Consider the following 20,539-nt stretch of genomic DNA (forward strand, 5'->3'; position numbering starts at 1 on the left):
CAGTGTTTCACTTTAGTTAGCTTCAAGCTGAAGGGTGAAACACGTGTGCATTTGAGAAGCCTGTGCATTTCAGTGTTTGACATTAGCCCCAAAAGATCCACAAATCACTCCAGAAGGAAGAGGCCATTTGGTGCACTGACAGGAACCAGAGCCGGCCAGCCTGGGGGAAATGAAATAGACCTGACTTGTAAACTGGCTTGGTTGATAAGAGTAATTAGGACACCCGTGTCAGATCCTAAATGAGCTTGTGTCTTATTTCCTTCTTGGAGATAGTTGTGACTTTTCCCTGATAGACACATTAAGATCCGCTTCTTCTCCTCCGCAGTCACATATTGTGGTCTTTGTCATTAATGTCAAAGTAAAAAATGATTTAGAAAACCAAAAGTAGTTCAAAGAGCAAGTGTTAACTGGGCAGTCATAGATTAACATTAATCTTCTCTGTAAACATTAAACGAGTCAATATATATTTTTAATTCAGCTACTTAAGTAAAATAGACTTTTCCTTGATCTTAGCTGATTTGTTGTTGCTGGGTAATTCTATTTCTTACATAGAGATACATCTTGGGAAGATTTTGCATCTGGATGCAAAGAGAAGCATATTTGCCAAAGAGAAAATGTCACAATTGAAATGCCTTCCTTACTGACAGATTAGCTGATGTGCACAACTGTCCCGTGAAGGCATATTGCTTCAGAACGCACTGATTCCACTTAAGGTCAAATCAGTGGAATTAGATTGAAAGTTAATTCCAGTTGCTACAACACAATACTCAATACTGATTCTAAAAGCCGGTAATATGAGCGGGTCTAGTCAAGTAATTATTCAGTTCCACTTCATCACATGGAACTGGAAAAATAATTGTAGTCTATTTCCAGCATGGACTTGGAGATCCAGATTACATAGCTTGTGGAATAAAAAAACAAAAATTGAAAGCAGACTTGACAGGGAAAGTGACTCAGGTGCATTGTATGTAGTCACTCCAGCATTTCCTGTGAAGCAATTTACATAACAAAGACCTTGACCCGGCCATTGAATCCAAGTGGACCGTCCTGTTTGGACTGTAGAGGTCTATGGAGGCTCATACGGGCCTGGGGCTAGACGCCTTTACAACCAGGTTTGTTTGTGTTTTCCCATTGTTGATCTAATGCAGGGCACACTCAGGTGTTCCCCCACATTGAAGGCCCACTTACAGGCCCCTACCATTGTGCCTCTGGGCAGGGGGGGAAGGGACAGCAGCTGGACGTATTACCTGCGCCATAAAGCCACCGCTGGTCTACTGAAAGTCACTTAAACAGCGTGAAAGTGGTGGGCTTTTCGCAGGGCCAAATGAAGAGCAGGCCTGATGGCCCCTCTTCACAGATGTGGGCCGATAATGAGCGCTGTAAAAAGCCAGCCAAGAGGGCGGGGGGCCATCCCACAGGGACAAAGCCTCTTTCCACGTTTACTCCTCTCAATTCATTAGGACCTTTCTTTGGGGCATTAGTGCACCGAGTCCTCCTCTTGTCTCTCCCACCCTCTGCAGACTTCACTCCAGTGGACGCACAACACTGTAAAGGGGTGCTAAGATGGAACAGAAACATTGGATTCCTGTGCCAGATGCTTTTAGATCTAGTTACTGTTTTTGAAGGTTCAGCATATTCATCTGCATATTAGCCCTGCTAATTAAATGGCTGGAGATTCATTGGACTTTGCTCCATCTGTTTGCCTGACCAACTATCCTTATGTTAGAGTAGGGGTCTGAAACCTGGAACTGGAGAGCCTCTCTACACTTAGTTGTTCAATTAGAACACAGTATTACACAGTTGACTTACTTCACCTGGCTATATGGGTCAGAATTTCTGATTTTAAGATGAAAACTAAATCCAGGAGAGTTTGTGCAGAGTTGGAGAGTTGGAGAGTACCACCCACTTCTCAGCAAATTATGGTAGGTAGAGACAAGGCAGAGACAAATCCAAGCTTGCCAGTCATACAATGTCAGCTGAGTGACACAATGGGGGAGTAGGAAATGGGACTGCAAGCTGCTGTGAAAATTGTTTTGACCACAAACCCCTGAATGTCCACCCAAATACCTGTCACAGCATGCCCAGCTCATCATCTGAAGGTCATTTCACCCAAAAACTGTCTGGTTCAACTGAAAACATTCTAAAACTCAAACAAATATATATATATTTAAAACCCGAACTATGCTTCTCAATGTGATACAGGTGAAATCCAATCACCTCAACAGTTCTCAGAGCATGTGAAAACAGGCTGTAACCTGGCCTCGGTTCCACGGTTGTTGGTTTACATGGTTGTAAAGTTCAATTGCACCAATGGTTGAAAGTCTACAGCAAACCCATTGATGTTGCCTTTGTTGACAGTTTTGACTTTTGTCTGCAAGCAAGATGGAATCCATCCAAACATGCAAGGAGATTGGGTGGTCTTGTTTAATATGAAAGTGCCATTAAATGATGAATAATTTTTATTGTTAAATAAATCATTATTGTAACCCTCCTCATTATCTCTCAGCATTATGGCCAGAAGAAATAATCACAAGCCCAGGGAGACAAATATCTCTAATTTCATCTGTGTCCTGTGAACTGCTATTATTTAGTATGGGAAGCACCCCTCCTTCTATACCTACAAACACTTTAAATCAGCTAGGGACCTCAGGCTGATGCACCAAAATGATCTGAGTACTATTTTAAAAATGGAAAACATTAACATTTGAACTCAGAACACTAATACTGATATATTTGTACTCACTGAGTCTTGGCTGAATGAATCTTCATTTCAAACAAAGCCATGAAGCTTGAAAGTTAGATTACTTTCTTATGGTAGATTAATTCCTTAAGTTCCTTGTGACGAGTTTGAATGGGGCAAATCTGCATTTGGCAATTGTGCTTCTCTTTCATGGAATGACAATATTTTAGAGCTAGACATCCTGGTTCCAATAGCCTACCTCACGACTTTACTGAAGGGACCATTCTTTTAAGAGACTCTTTCAATTACATTTTCTGCAATCTGCATTGTATATAATTCTGCATTATACACATTTATTTATTTATTTTAGCTGCCCATTCAATTTAGTATTTAAAAGCCCAAGGTCTCAATGGAGTTTCCACTGATCATAAAGGTAATAAATATATTATTTCAGTGGCTAATATACAAATCTAGTTTGATAATAATCTTTTTCAACTTTCTAAATGGTATTTTCCAGGGAATCTTGTAGCACTGCAGCAGAAATATGAATGCTGAAGAATAAACAGGGAGAGAACATGGGGACAGGGAAGCGAGGAGCTAAGGATATCTGTCTGTGTAAATTACGTGCTGAGGCTATCCTCACTAAACCACAGCCTTATCCTCCATTATCGAAAGGGCCATTTCAACAGCAGTCTGTTGCACAGTAGGGGGGAGGGGATGGTGGGAATTGTTGTGGGGGGGGGGGGGGGGGGGTAGTTGACAGGCCAAGTACAATGAAGGGAGGAGAGAGGTCTCAGAGAAACCAACTCCAATCCCCCCACCTCCAAGCCCCAATGTACCGTATCCTGTGTTTGTGTTTGAAGAGCTGCAGTCCAGACAGGACAAACAGACAAGACGGCGGTCACCTTTCACCGGAGAATGGCCTACGACCCAGGACAGCTAGGAACATGCCAGAGCATACCAGAGCAGCAGCACTGAAAACAGCCTCAGTACTGCACTAAAGAAACCTATGTAGCTACTGAGGAGTGTACCCGGAAAGAACAACATAAATTACCCCCATTTATCTGTCAATCAATTTTTCTATCTATAATAACATGCATGTCATTTTCACATGGTGAAACCAAAATATAAAAGCTGAGAATGTACACATTAACCTGATGTGAATGTTTGATTACAAATAGAATATTTGAAATCACATGCTGACAGTATTTGAATTTTCATTTGTTAAAATGTAATTGTCAAAAGCCAATTTTGGCCGGCTCTCGTGGAGCGGCACAATTGGCTCGCTGCTCCGGAGGGAGGGACTTGGCAGGATTAGCGGGTCACATTACATTACATTACATTATTGGCATTTGGCAGACGCTCTTATCCAGAGCGACATACAGTTGATTAGACTAAGCAGGAGACAATTCTCCCCTGAAGCAATGCAGGGTTAAGGGCCTTGCTCAAGGGCCCAACGGCTGTGCGGATCTTATTGTGGCTACACCGGGATTACAACCACTGACCTTGCGTGTCCCAGTCATTTACCTTAACCACTACGCTACAGGCCGCCCGGTCACCGCACACAACAGCACCCCGGGCGCCTCGGAATCATGGTCACGAGCATGACATGAGACAGCTTGAGGAAGGCGTGTTGTTCTTGGATCGCCAGATCCCTTCGGGCTGCTGAGGGACAGGGTGTGGGCGGTGTATCCCCAGCTAACACTAATTGGATTAGATAGGGTACAATTGGCTACAGCCTCACAGCAAGGAGGTCCTGGGTTCGAATCCCCGTCGGCCGGGGCCTCTCTGTGCAGAGTTTGCATGTTCTCCCCGTGTCTGCGTGGGTTTCCTCCGGGTACTCCGGTTTCCTCCCACAGTCCAAAGACATGCAGGTTAGGCTGATTGGAGAGTCTAAATTGCCCATAGGTATGAGTGTTTGAGTGTGTGAGTGTGTGAGTGAATGGTGTGTGTGCCCTGCAATGGACTGGTGACCTGTCCAGGGTGTATTCCTGCCTTTTGCCCAATGTATGCTGGGATAGGCTCCTATCCCCTGTTCAGGATAAGCGGATTAAGATAATGGATGGATGGATGGACAATTGGCTACCAAATTGGGAGAAAAAGGGAAAAATCTGAACAAAATGTAATTGTAATTAAGTAGATGCTTTTATCCTAAGGGTCTTACAGTCGATTAGACCAAAAAGATAACAATTCCTTCATGTCTCAGCTTTGGGATTTACCAAGGTATCAGCATACATAAGAATCAGTTTTTTTAAGCAAAATACATCAACAGTTATTAGCAGAGACAGTCTTTGCCTATTGCAGTGCCTCCTAGTGATCAAATGACATCCTCAGGAAGGAGGCCTGAGTCTATATACCAAGTTTGGTATCAACACATTAAAGTGTTGCTGAGATATGCCCTCACTTCCTGTTTGATGGCTTTAGCACTGATTTCGATTGTCTGTACTGAAAATGGAAAATTTAAAAATGAAAAATCCATCCGATAACTTTTGTGAAGCTTGGTCTGAAGATCATCTGTGCCAAATTTGGTGAAGATTGGGCAAACTTTGTGACTTGTGAAAATGTTTTTCAGACTTTTTCAGAAAATCCAATATGGTGGAAAATCCAATATGGTGCAAATCAGTGCGTTGAGCTCGGCTTGATCCAAGGAATCCAACGGTACCTAATTTTTGAAAATCGGGCATACGGCTCAAAACATGCATTAATGTACCTCCAACTTTTACCTGTTGGTGGCGCTAGAGCGCTCAAGGTGGATACAGAAATCTTGGTGAAAAAATCATGGGTATGTCCCCAATCAGTGTGCCAAATTTCAAAACTTTTTACCATACGGCTCTCGGGGCTGCGATAGACACCCTAGCCAGAACAAAAAGATAATGATGATGATGATGAATAATAATAACAACGTAGAAACACACTCTGTGCCTACGCAGCTTTGCTGCTTGGCCCCCAATAACATCCATCTTGAGATGATAGTTCCCTGACAACAGGACTGATAAGCTACAGGCATCCCTCTGTGATCTTCCAACCTGAAGCAAATACATGGAATGCTTACCCTAATGAAGGTCAATTGGCTGCAACAGTCACATCTGAACGAGGTCAAAGTTGACAGAAAGGCCAAGGAAACTTTCAACAAATTACTTTTTGAGACCAATTCTAATCCTGGCATCAACTTCAAAATCTGACCCAGATGCAGAAGAAATATCCGCAACAATACACAGTGGCCTCATTTTAACAGTAATGTCCAACAGAAAAGAAGACAGTCAGCATGCTCAGTAAATACTTCATTGAGTTAATTTAAAAATGAAAACCGTGTTTAATGAAAAAGTGTTCCAACTGCTAGCCAGGAGGGTATTGCGGTGAACTGGCTGGGAAGAACAGGGCACTGCTTTGAAGACAAGGGTGCAGTGTCGGGGAACAAATTATTGTGGGCGACAGTGCCAGAGTGCCAAGGGATAACAACATCTCAGTTGAGTGGGACTTAACAGATTTTTCTGCATGGACAAGAGCTCAGTGAAATTGTGTCCGTTCTGAGATGCAAGAAACTGAGGTTAATCACCACCCCTCCCCCCTACATGGTCAGCAGGACTCCTTTCAACAGCCTCTGCAGAAATGTTATTTTACCCCCTACACCTGAACTGACAGAAAGACCTTGCTTTGCTTCCAAGGAGTGCTTCTACTTTGTTTTACACACTTCCCTAAAACAGAAATGGGCATTACTCAGATTAATAGATGAAAACTTAATGAAGAAATATTCAGTACCTACCCCTGAAACACAGAAAGACACACAAGGGATATCAGTGATTTCAACAACACTATCCAGTGTGAACAAGTCTTATTTTTCTTTTCTGAAGTTTTGAATACTTAAAAAGAAAATTCAGCTTAGAAGCCATTTGCTGCCTGCAATCAGAGCCTGAAAATGATCAGTGCATCAGCTTCAGCTGTCAGCCAGGAGAGAAAACCCAAATGAGCAGAATCGAAATGGAAAAGCCTGGAACCACAACATCATTCTGTGCACTTCAGTGCCTCCGAGAATGAAGATAGGCTGCCCACACAAACAGATGCCTGAAAGATTTTGGAGGAAAAAGCCTGCAATGCATCACAAATGCACGACTTGTGCAACAGCACCCACGGCGCTCATTGCCAGCTATCTATTCTGCATAAACATGCAAGCTGCCAACCTTTCCAAGGGAGAGACACTGCACCAAATTAGCCTCAAAGTGCCTTAATAATGGACAGCAAAGAAGCCTGAATCGACCTGCAGTGCCTTCGGATGGAACTGAAAACACTAAGTAAAGGGGGTTCATTTCAATTAGTCCCAGGGTAGCCACCACCGTTAGAATGAATTGATCATGCTGTTTAATGGCACCAATCTAACAGACCAAGCTGTGTGCTGTTAAAAAAGAAAAAAGAGCTTTTAACAAGCTTCAAGGTATGAAGGAATTGGGTGTGGCTAGAGTGTAGATGTGTGTGTGTGTGTGTGTGTGTGTGTGTGTGTGTGTCTGTCTGTGTGTGTGTCTGACATGCTTTTCATGGGTATATTCATCATTTCTGAGCTTGTGGTCATTTTATCCAGCAATTAAGGTAAGGTAAACCTTCCCTCACCAGCTACTTTTCTGCCTTTTCCCATTAGAATGGAGATAAATGTCTAGCTTATATTCAAATAAAGCAAGTTGCATGTAAACAGTTGATTACTTGATAACCGACCAATATAGAGTCTGGCCGGCTTTCTGCCTTATTTTTTAAAGAATGTTATATGAATAATTGTACAAAAATATTATAGCAATATTTACAGAGATTGTTTAGGTGCCATAAAACAGGCACAATGTAAAACAAATTAATAGAACTAACCATAGAAAGCCAACATATACAGTACGTACTTGTATTTAAGTGACATAAGGAACCCAAGACTCTGATTTTCAAACAGGGTAAATATAAAATAACATTTTCACCATGAAAGGATTATAGAAAATCTTAAAGAAGATAGAAAAGTGACTCATCCAAACAATGCTAATTGACAAGCCCTTTCCTTTGCCTACATAAAGTCTGCTCAATAAGGCCAAATGGTGAGGAAATGCTGCAGACCAGACAGGAAGAGGGGGTTAGGAAGCCCTCATTCTACTTCTTGGGGGTCTTTGGGGTGAGGCATACTCAAAGAACAGAAATAATTAACTAGCGACCAAACTGCACCCCATTCTACCATTGCTCCAGCACCTGTCCCAAAGGCAGGACACAGTGGGTCCAGATTAGAGCCCGGAACAGCTGTTTTTCTTCGGTCCAATCCATTTGTTAGGGTTCCAGGTTTAGTTTTCCAGCTAACTCAGCAAACCTGCATCGTGATGCAGGCTACAAGACTGGATAAGTGGATTGACAATATAGAAATAGATAACACTGATTCTGGACTTGGAATTCTGGAATGGAAATGAACTGAAAACCTGCAACATTTGCTTATGCCCTTAGCTGTGGGATTTAATGTGACTCCTCTGATTCTGCAGTGGGACTACATTAGCCTATGTAGATGAACATTGCTACAGTTTGCTATCTATCGTGACATTCAGTTCAGTTTCTAGAAGATAATCGTCGGTATAGATGCACAAAATCTACGCATAATTTTAACTCAGCTCGGAAACACGGTTAGTATACAAGACAGATGAGACGAAGATGGTTTGCTAACCAGCTGGCCTGCAGATCTATTATATATAGTAACAACTATAAACTATAGAGCTGTGTTCTGTAGCCTAGGTAGCTTTCCACTTCATCCATGGAGATGTTCATTAGCAAACTAGCAGCATACAGCAAGGACACCAGTTTAGACGCATTGGAAACGTGTTTGGGGGAGGAGATAGATATCAGTATCAACATAACAACTGCTGTTAATAAACCGTAATAAACTAATGTTCCAAAAAAGTGACCGAATGACGCCACTGAGAGGGAATAAAAAGGTCATTTTTACCCAGGCACAGCGATACAGTTGTTCTTGCGCCGCATCCAAAAACCGCTGAGTGACAGCTTGCCCTCTTGCGGTCAACTACATAAACGGACCACGTTTAGAGTCGGCCGCCATGACAACTCCAATAGGCTACCTAAATTTAATTAGCGAAATAATTGCTGAAACTTAGGTCCTATATGCTACTGTTAGGCCCATAGTTAATATGTGTACTCAGTGCAGCAACTAGGTGGCATGCTGCCGGTGTGAACTGAACGCACGAAAGAAAGGCAAGATGTGAGATCACCATCAATTTAAAATGAACAGACTTCGTTCTCTAATCGTTCATTAATCTAGTCTTAATTTAGCCTACATTACAATATTTTACAACAGCACTCTGAAGACTTGACGACTGAAGGGAGTTCATGTGAAAATACGATCTACAAGGAAATGTCACACGTGCATTTATTTTGTTTAATTGCAATTGATCTTTACAATGAGAAAAATATCTTGCTCGCATTTGCCGACTTATTAGACTTAGCCTAATAAAGGCTAGGCGAAACGAAATAGTTCCCAACTTTCGTTCGCCCTGTGTCTTGTGATATAGGCTATTACACTTGGGTGGGTGTTAGTGTTAGTCTATCATGACTCAAAACAGAAACCACGTAGCCCTACGCATTAATTTGTCCTTCAATACACTACCGTGTTCATTTTACCACAGTTGACTGCTCGTAGCCGAGTTGGTCCAGAGCAACGAAAGCAAGCGTCTTGTAATGCTTAAGTCGTCACATAATTGTAGTGTACACGAGGATATATTCAGAATGAAGGAAGTTACCGTTATGTTCCTGGAATTAGTAAATAGTTTCGATTCCATGTCAGGAAATGCAAGACATGACGCGACCCAGACATGCTCAGGTAAGCAGGCCTACATCTTGTTGAATGGAATTGATAGAAAATGAAATCAAAACCACAGCCTAAAGTGGTATGTATGCATTGTCGGAAAAATTTAAAAGAACATGGACTAACCTTGAGAAGTTTTCCCCTTCCGAAGGGCATCAGTTCATCGGCGCCTTTTATAGCATCTCATTAAAGAATCGCTAATTGCTTGCTCCTTCAGGGCAAAGCTAGGAAGTAGCACTGAAGAAAATTAAAAGCATATTACAGTGGTTGTGAATTAGGTATTTTTGTGCATAAAGTTTAATATCAAACAAAGTAACGAAGTGGTAAGAAATGTACAAACAAATACGAGAAGTCGATGGTAATTTTTATTTACTTGCACTGTACATGATGGGTTTTTACCAACACGGGTATTATATTAACCATGTGACGCATTACACACATAAATGGCGTAAGAAAATAAAAGGCACAATTTTGCTTTTTTTTTATTAAAACAAACAAATGGTCACTGTAGGCTTCCTAAACCAGAAAAAAGCACAGTAATACTGTTACAAAGGAATACAGAATTTGGGCAACCTCCTGATTTAAACAGACAATTTTAGAGCACTTAGAGACAAGGGATTGATATTGCTTCTTTAGAATTTAGAAAGGAGGCTGCACGGGTATCTGAACTATGGGTCAGGATACAGCAATTCCACTTACTAAAAAATATGAAATAAAGAGTAAAGGAGATTAGAGGTGACAAAGCAGCATTTCGATCTTGAACAAACCACAAGATCAGGATATCATGCACAGAGTCCACTAGCAAGCACGATCCCTTTATGAAATGTCCTTATCTGTCGATAAGTGACTCGACAGCTGACTGTTAAAGGAGAGAAATAATTTTTTTTTCTGGACGAATCTAATTGTACTGCATTGCTATTCTACCAAAAAAAGGCTAGGTTAGGGAGAAATCACTATATAGAGAGCAGCATGTACAGCTTTATTTCTTAGGGAGAGCATCTAGTGACAGTCTACAAAGCAGAAAATCCATTAAGGTCAAGCTTCAAAAGGGGGGTGAACCTGCCAGACACATACTTTATTTTTCTGTCATGATTTTACATGGTAAACCTTAAAATATATTCAAACACATCCAATTTCCTTGTACAGTGACAGTCGAGGAAAAGCTGGTTAAAAACATGAGGGCAAGAGTGGAGATCACTCCTGAAACTCTTCCTGGTTACAAGAGCCTCGTCAAAATGGGCAGTGCCTCCAAGTCAGTCAGTGAGACACAGGCAACATACAGTAAGATTTCTTCTACAGCCCCCTTTTACTGATGGACCTATAACCTCTACTAAGCTAATGTTATAACAAGTCCCCTTCCTAAGGCAGCAACATCACTGAAAGCTAAGTTGCAAATTGCGGAGCTCCTATTCACAAGGAACGCCCTACAGTGAGCTGTTTTACAGCACCTAAAGCAGCTGGTGCATGCGGCAACCCTTATGAACAAGTAGCATTTAGCGTGGTCTCCTGTGTCCTATCCATCTTCACTCACAAGATCTGGAGGCCAGAGTTACACCGAAAGGCACGCTGCTGGGTCCGCTCTCTGTACGGGTCAGTCTCTGCTCCACATTAAGCTTGCATTGTCCTTTTGCACCTCAGCCATTTTCAGATTATTCATATAGATACACTCAAAATTCATGTAATTCAGCAAAACAAGGGCAGCAGCCTTGATTTTAATAAGTTTTAAGGTGTCGGGAGTTAGAAAAAAAACAAAACAAAAAAAACGAAACTAAATTGGACTAAATGTGTCCGTCTCTTTGTTGTCCCAGTTCTGCTCTTCGTTAGTGATTTGTCTTCTCATCATTATGACTCTTTCTGGCCAGAGACAAGAATAGGAGAATTAATTGTGGCTTTAAAAACGGTAAAACAAAACAAAAAACAACATGAAAATAAAAGGACTTCGGCATCACTTTGAATTGACAGCACATTACGCTCTTCTGCATGGCAAGAGGCTGCCAAATGTCCAAACACAAAAGGTTAAGAAGGGGATGACAAAACAGGGGCAGGTAAGATAAGGTAAGGTCACTCCTGTTGCCAGTTGAGGGGCTAACAGCTGTTTGAAGGTAGAGCTGGAAAGACTCTTATGACGGTTTCAGTGGCTGTACACGGGCCAGACGTTCTCTGAAGCAATGCAGTGTGGGAGAGGGCGGGCGAGGCCAGCAAAGACAGGTGGACGAATGGAGGCAGCCCTCAGACTGGAGACGGGGCGGGTTAGGGAGCCAGGCTGGGTCTCATTCGTTCTCATCCGGGTTCTGGGGGTCGATTATTTTGACGTGAGTGAAGGGGAAAAGCCCTCTCCGACCGTTCACCTCCCCTTCCCACTGGCCACTAATGTTCATCCGCGTCACTTTGACCATGTCACCAACCTGGAAAAAGAGCACAGGGCACTTTAGAGAAAACCTATTCTGCCTCTAGGCCTATACACCAAAATGTACCTTTGACAGATAACATTGCATTGATAGCTTTTACAAATCCGATTTTTTCCATTAAACCTTCTGCATTTGGAAATAATACATAGAAGCAGACCATGCATGCATAAGAGGTTATGCCTCCCAAACCATGCTTGCAATCCCAGCAGTTTGACTGACCATACAATAAAAGTTAAACGCTGTATTCATTCCTGGATTAAGAACAAGCAAAAGCCAAATCCCCTTTTTGCGTGCCAAAAGAATCATTGAACAGATCTATTGGGGCTGTATGTACACATGCATCCATCCAGAAAGGCACCAAAATACTCATTCAGTATGAGCAATTGGTCTCATCTGGTATCATCTGTTGGCGTGAGAACGGTCATCCCGGTGCAAAGAACCTCACTAGCACTGCCGTATTAAAGTATCAGTGAAAAGGCTAAGGGATTGTCAAGAAAATGATGGCTATAAAACCCAGAAACAAATATTAACCTAGACACTAGTACGGATGAAGCTGCACCTTGAGAATTGTAAAATCAAAGTGTGAGGACTAACATTCAAGTCTCAACCATTAATATAATTGCTGCATCTTAAACCAATACTTAGATGATTGCCCTTGTTTGACACCTTATACAGTGCGAGAACAAAATGACCGCTTGACTCAAAATGGAAGAGCCCCTCCATAAAACTGTGCTGATGAGACAGATCGCATTCTTGGGTATGACATCAATTGTAATTGAAAAACAAAAGATGTTTTCAAAGTATTTCCCCATTTTTCACCCGAGGCTCTTTCTGCAATGTCACTGCCTGCAGCAATACCCTGTGGCTGTCAAAATCCAAGAGGCTGAAAAGAAGGTTCCAATGAATTTGAAATTTTTGGCTTTCACATAATTTAGTATACAAGCCCTTGGTCATATACAGCTGTAAAATGAGTCAAATGGCTTGCCCTTCAGCATTTCCCCAAAGGGACACGATGCATCACTGCAAGCTATTCTTGTAACAATGTGCCTTTACGCCTTTTGCACATTCACACTCAATGCTTTGCAATTCAAAATCAAACTCTATGGCGCTATAAATAAATAAAAACATGTTCACAGTTTTAAGACCATTTCTTTGCCATCTGACCTTTGGAACAGTTGTGTCAATGTTAAAAATAATAATAATATATATAATATATACATTAAAAAATATATTATATATATATATATATATATATATATATATATATGCTGAAATGCAGAAGGGCATGCCATTTGTCTAATTTTATGCATTTGCCATGTAGGTTGGCATTAGAGCCCTACAGTCCAGCAGTGAAAGACAGGCATTGCCCTCTGGATTTCATCCATCCCTCAGTCATTCAGCACAGACCCCTGCTGTTGTAAGGTACCAAGCCATGCTCATAATGGCAGACTGTGTGGAGAGGCACTGTCCAGAAGCAGAGGACCAGTCATTGTGCCCGTCAGTACGATATGTTCAGGATTTACAAGCACATTTTCCTTTTCCAGCCCCTATCCTTACCCCACCTCCTCAGTCACATCAATGGGCAACAGGAAGATATCCAAGTTTTTACCAAGTTACCAACCTTGTGAATACCACTACATATTACACATGTCGAGTTGTTCCAAACATTAAGCATCTGAAGCATGTATCTTTTACAACAAATATCAAGGGCATTGCTTCCTACTTCAACCAATTAATTTAACACCACTCTCCCGTCACAGCAAATACAGAAGCAGTAAAGCTGCTTAGTGTTAACAGCAGCATGACACCAAAAATGCTGCAGTGATCAAAGGAATAGTGTAAAATGGAGGAGCACTTTCGATACAGATTAGCTTTATTGCTCAAACAGACTTCACTCAACAATGGTAGGTCCTAATCAATCTGGACCACACCATGACTACAACATAACCGAAATTGCATGGCTTCCTTGACCACTTTCAAAACCTTGCCAAAATTCTAACTTGCCTCTTTTCATAGTCATGGCCATAATTTAATATGACTTGTGGTGTCATACAAAGAAGAAAAAAGAGATAAAACATAATCAGATGAAAATGAACTACATACCACTGGCCACCTTTCTAACACATGATGGTCTTTCCACAAAGCACTATACTTAACATGCTGCACACTACCTATTTCCACTGCCAATTTAGTTTTGATGGTATTAAAGACTTTGGGTGACATCATTTGAAAAAGCTGTCAAATTAAGCTTGCTCCTTTCAAGTTCACGTTACCCAAATTGGGAAGCCTTGTTAACCAAGACTTCAGCTTGCGAAAGTTGAAAAATAAAAAAGTTCCCCTTTAAATGTGTATTCATTCACCTTTTAAGATACCTCAGATCTCAGATCCTCATCAGCCTCCTCGCAACATACTGCTTTCAGTTTCTAAAGCGGTTTACAACACACACCACGCAGTTAAAGACTTTAAAGCAGAGTGACTGTGTGCTTTTAAGCAGGCTGGAGAGATGCTCAGGGCTTAGTCAGACCTGGCTTATGGGTATGACTGTGCCGTGCGGTGGGGAACTACCTGCCGCACTGTGTGCTGAAACAGGCTTTGGGGACGGCCCTGAGATTTCCATGAAGCAGCACCACGAGCGGGTCCACGCGCGTTTACAGCATAACCAGAAAAATGATGTATGTCTGACAAAGTGCCTGCAGTGGGGGGAGAGGAATGCAGCTCCACTATGTCATTTTGGCACAGAACAGTATGCAGAGCAGACAGTTTTTCAGGCAAACGCTGCTCAAGGCAGGAGATGTCCAAGACCACTGCAAATTACCACTCAACAAACATCATCCGCACTTGCTCAACTTCAGAAGCAGGTGTGACCAAACCCGGCCCTTTACTTTATTTGTGCATTTAGAGACGGCTCGACACAGAGATCAATTTTTAGGTAAAAAGGACAAGATGAAACATGACATAACCCTCGGTCAAAAAATATCTAAGTCTGGCCAATCTTAGTTTTGCAGCTGAAAACATTACACTATTTTACCTGAGAAATGCCCTAACAACTTGGGTGTGGTTGTGCGGTTACTTCAGTTGTATCAATACTTTGATGGATTCATTGTAATAAGGTGTGGAAAGCATTCACAGCTGTTGCGAAAGAAGAAGCAGCAACAACACTTGCTATTTTTTCTTAAAGTTAAGAAGTTAAGGACATCAGTTGTTCACTGACCAACCAAGTGAAGAACACTTGAACGCAACCAGTGAGCCCAGTTGAAAGTAAACAGGTTCAGGTTTTTACCAGCGATTCTGTGTTACTAGGAGCCAGTTTTAATGAACATTCAGGGAAAGACTTATTGACAGTTCTTCTCGCTTTTTTTCTTTTCAAATGCTTATATGACAAAACATTTTTACGAACACTGCAGACCTTCTGCTTTAATACTTAAGAGTGAGCATCATTGAGATGTTTAAGCTAATCAATTTTAGATTAAACATTCTGAAAACTTCATCACCACCGCTGACTGCCGTCTCCTTTGCACCTACATGGCGATCAATACAGACCATCGATCAACAAAATCTATGCCAGCGGCTAAGCAGAAAGACATTTGGCAGCCTGCTGATATTGGACTATTGCTAGACTTCACCTTAAAAGTCAAGAGCAATGTATACAAAAACTATCAAAGACAAGTTGAGTGAATACAGCACAGGCAAAACAAGTAGAGGTGACAAGGTTCACCTGTACGGTATTGTCTCAATATTTTCTAGTCCACAGCTTCTGCACAGAAAATGGCAGTATGCAGCTCTAAGCTGGTAATCATTTCGCCATAAATTCCAAAGAAGAAGAAGAGGCTAGCGACAGTAGCCCTACCTCTAGCGCCAGGGCCGTCTTGTCATAGGCGCAGGGCACGCGTTTCTGGATGGCCTTGGCCATTACAGGTCCGTTCTGAGTGGAGGGCAGGGGATTGATGATGGCCCCGGGTGTGCCGGGGGGCAGAGGAGAGGGGGTCTGGGGCTGAGCGTACGCGTGGGCCGGCTCGGGGATCCCGTAGCTGTTGGAGTTCCGGTTGCCCTGGAACTGGTGGGGCGACGGCCGCACCAGCTTCTCCACATAGGGCACGGGGATCATGCCCACGCGGCCCTCCTTGCTCTTGGCGCTCCACCACTGCTCCTCGGGCTTCTCCAGGATGATCAGGATCTCGCCCTTCTTGAAGGGGAGGTCCTCGGCGTCGCTGCCCGTGAAGTCGTACAGAGTCCGCACGTATTCCAGGTTCTCCTCCGGGCCCCCCATCATCGGGGCCGGGCTGCTGCTGCCAATCGCTGGGTTCGGGTACCTGGGGCACACGGTGAAAGGTACCGATGAAGTCCCATTTTAGCAAAAACAACAAAAAGCGGAAGTGCTTCTCTCAGCACAGGCAGAGAAAGATTATCACTCTGCACTTCATCAAATAGTGCATTGTTTTTAATATTGATGCTGCAATGTTATGCTGTTACATTTTTTACATCTTTAATAAAGGTCTGAATAAATGTTCTTTGGCGCTTCATCCCAAAGCCCTCGGGTCTATGTTAAAGAATATTAGCTGCTTAAATGCGTTGATGTCTGGCAAACATGGTTTGAAAGTAGAATTGAATTCACTTGGTTTTAACAGAGTGACTCAATATAATGGTACAATTCTGGATAAGGAAGAGCCTAGAAGACGCAGCTTACTGCCTATGACATCTTCAAATATAGCATTGAATTTCACATGCTATGTAATTACCATACAAGCACAATGTACAAGCTTTGCAAATGATCTTACATCTGTAACAGTGCACTCAGTTTACTTGGCATTATGCATTTAATCTGTTCACGACTACCAGGGGTGTGTAAATAGTGGCAGAAAATTACATCAGTCTAGAATTAAGACAAAGTGGTGCACACTGTCTTGATTATATTAAGCAGGCAATTCCAGCATCCAATTTACATTTAATAAAATAATTATACAAAAAGACATGAGCCTATACAATTATTCTGTGGGTAACCCATTAAAGGACCCATTTACTGCAGTTCCTGTCATGGAGTACACAGCTTTCACGCCTATGAACGGAGTTCACGGCAGGGTCTGCTAAACAAAACGTCAAATTATGCTTTACAGCATTAACTGTTAAACACTCGCGAGTAACGTTAATTAGCAAGTGTCCAATATAAAGACAGACAACCGCTCTTAACTGACATTACATGATTAATTTGCAAAGTAAATACCGCTAGCTGCATAACTACAAATACATGCCAAACCCGAAGAATATCGTTAAGCAATGTCAGGAAGTCGATGTGCAAGGCAGTGTCATTTATTCACTTACCTGGGAGCTGGCTCTATGAGTGTCGTGGTGTCTAAGTAATGGATTTTGTAGAATTCCAAGAGAGCCGGAAGATGATCAAACTCTTGATCGCCAATCTTGAACCTCTTGGTGGGCAAGGAATTAATAATATAGTGGGACACTTTGGAGTTTTCTGATACCGACAAGACATAGTCGCCAGGGCATGTAGAAGAATCCCGTACTAGAAACATGCCATGCCGCTGTCCCTGCAATCTGTTCTGAGCTTCCAGCCGAGAAACAGGACCGAAATACCAGCTGGCTCTGTCCGATGAATCGAACCGTGCGGATGACATCGTTGTAGATTTAGACGTGAAGATTAAGTTAAATATGCTGAGATGCAAACAAATGGCTAGCCCGCAAATAACGTCAACGTCAGATAAAGTTAGCTAGTGGTAGAAAATATCAGCGGTGTCTCACGTTAGCGTTTTACTGTAGTGCATGCATAGTTTGTTTGCTTGATTCAGCTAGGCAACTGTTATGTATCCAAAAAAGTAACAACTCACATCAAATACTTAAATGAACAGCTAGCCAAAAGGCTATTTTGCATGTAGCTACAGGCAAGTCTTCGTCTTCAGCGAGCCACTCGCTATCCAACAGTTAGCTTTGCGTGCAATCTGGCGTTTCACAGAAAGAAAGCTACAGCAAGTGCAAGACCACTGTGAACATTCTAGCTAGCCGACCAGTTGGCTGATGTTGCATTTAAGGAGTGACAGAGATTTTTCCAAACTAGCAAGATAGTTAAATGCATAACTGGGATTCCTTGTTTCACCATTACCAATCAGTGTTCCCTTTTCTTTCTCTCTTCCGAGAGAAGTGGTGAGGTTAGCCAGCTAGCTAGCTAACCAACTAGCTAGCTACTCCTATAAGCTGCACTCATGTCTTTATAGCCAAGTTACAACGCTAGCAAGCTAGTTGGCAGAATAACGGGAAGCATAACTAGTTTTGATGCGCTTGACTAATCGTAGTAAAACGAACAGGTCTCGTTAATTCTCGCTATAACGTACATTACTTGACGCCTGTATACTGTAGTTAGCTAGCTAGCTAACTAGCCAATAAAAATGGCGGCCTTCAACACGTCCTAGCAAAAAAAGAATCCTGCAGATAACGATTTGTGTCCGCTGTGCCTATATCAGCAGAACCAAGCGATACTAAGAACCTTTATCTCTTTATCTGTATCCGCACATTATTTTATAAGACTCGAAACGACATAAGCTAACGGATCTCTGTAGCTGCCTCTCGCATTGTTGATATTTAGTTCCTCTCTGGAGACCGAAGTCTGAAACTGAGAAATGGCGGATAGAGGGCGGGTCCGCGCGCTCCAGACTCCAGCACGTACAGTGACGCTAAACAGGCGTTGCATGAACCAGACAATTTAAACTGGTTTAAGGTGTCCACTTTATTGCTAATAGTTACATATTTTGGGTGCATTATCAACTATTTTATTACCCAACCAACGGAGGATTGATGAAATGTGGACAGAAATTCCACGTGCTACAACAAAGACCAGTGCTTGCAAAAAGGTATACTATACCCTGTAACTATAACATGTGGGTGGTCTGCAGAAGATATATACCCCTATGGTCTATCTGTACTTCATTGTGGTACTTGGTGTGCTACAGAAAAACATGCTCATCAAAATACACAAGGACCAGGGATGGCAAAACCATCTACAAAAGTGTTGTTCTGGCTGAAGATTAATGCTGATACTGAACACGCAATCAGAGCATATTTGTGAAACATGCCAGAAATACTGGTCAAAGCAGTGCTATCATGGTTGAGGAAAATAAAGTTTTGAGACCATGGGGTAAAGTAGGAATGGATCTCTTCACATGAATGGCCTTATTGGAGATCATTGCTGCTAGTCAGGTGATAATTCACATAGTCATTTTTTCTCGCCATGGGATTGCAGAGGTAGTCTGCATGGAGAATGCAGCTAAACTGTAGCGATTCACACATATCACATCCTGACCATTGCAATTGTGTGGAGAATGGTGTCAAAGTGATGAAACTACTGCTCAAGAAAGCTCTTGACTCATAGACAGACCCATATCTACAGGTTTGTTAAATTGCAGGGCTGCTCCACTGAATCATGAGCTGTGTCCGGCAAATGACTCAAAACTAGGTTACCAGTACTAGAAAATGGAAAATGACAAGGCCATTTTAGGCAAAAGAGAGAAAAGAGAACGAAAAAGGATGTTAGGTGCAAAGTCAAAAGGCATGAGACATAGTAAAACGTTATGTGTACTGAAATCAGTGACACCTAGGTCATGATGTAATGATGACACCTAAAGGAATGACATATGGGAGAAATAGGAGGCATTTGTACCTGAACATGAACAAATAGACAGGTAAGAGGCTACAGTCCAAGCCAGACAATATCTCGCGCAGATACAGACAGCACAATGTACGACACATTCATTGAAATAGGACAGACACGGAGAGAAGCAAAAGCACTTAGGAGGTTGATTAAAGAAGTGTATGGTTTAAACAACTGAAAGGCAAACTAAAACTATCAGTATGTTATAAAATTGGATGTTCACTATGTCATGACTGGTTTGTAAATACAGTCTGGTTTATTTGGTAGTAAAAAACAAAACAAAACAAAAACATTGACAAGGGAGATGCAACATATTTCATATCGAGAATGTCACATGATCTGAACGTAAGCGCGCATCGGGAGCAGACACTACGACAGAGGATTCTCAGTCTAACGCGCGGTACTGTACCAATTTTTTTTATAATAATAATAATAATAATAATAATAATAATAATAATAATGTTGAATAAACTACTAATATGTAGCTAACCGTTAGAATCATTGTTTCGTTTGATTAGAAAAGTGCTTGAAGACTAGTTTAATTCGAATATTTTAAGTTGGTAAACTTTGCTGACGCTAGCTAACTATTCTACACTTTTCTCAAAATCTTCCCATCCTTATGCAAAACCCAACGCTCTTCCTATATAATTATTGTGTTTTGTTATGTATTTATTTTCGTTACATATTCTGTTATCTTGGGAATTTTAATCGTTCCTAGTGAGTGCCACAAGCACTAGACAGCGTTGAAGCGTCTATGCAATACACTATAATCACTTTGTTCTGTTTTGTAATTCATAAATTCATTCTGAGCAATCGAGTAAGTACTACTGCTTTTCGAATGTCAAAATAACCTTAATGATGAACATTTTATTCCATTCTAAATGTGTTCATTGCGACCCTCGAGCACTAACCACAGATTACCTCACCTACATTCACACACCGGGGAAATAAACTTGGGGCCTTGGGATGTAGGGGAC

The 20,539-nt window shown here is 41.8% G+C and overlaps 1 protein-coding gene across 1 annotated transcript; it reads right to left on the minus strand.

The window, feature by feature from the left end:
• Positions 1-9,850: 9,850 nt before the first annotated feature.
• On the minus strand, positions 9,851-18,526 carry LOC133141175 (crk-like protein). The gene is made up of 3 exons (XM_061261608.1): positions 17,228-18,526; positions 15,759-16,221; positions 9,851-11,908 (listed from the first exon to the last, which is right to left on the minus strand). The coding sequence occupies exons 1-3, from the start codon at positions 17,536-17,538 to the stop codon at positions 11,774-11,776; spliced, it is 909 nt and encodes a 302-aa protein (XP_061117592.1). The 5' UTR covers positions 17,539-18,526; the 3' UTR covers positions 9,851-11,773.
• Between the last annotated feature and the right edge of the window lie 2,013 nt (positions 18,527-20,539).

This window comes from Conger conger, chromosome 11 (assembly GCF_963514075.1).
Source record: "Conger conger chromosome 11, fConCon1.1, whole genome shotgun sequence".
Lineage (NCBI taxonomy): Eukaryota > Metazoa > Chordata > Actinopteri > Anguilliformes > Congridae > Conger > Conger conger.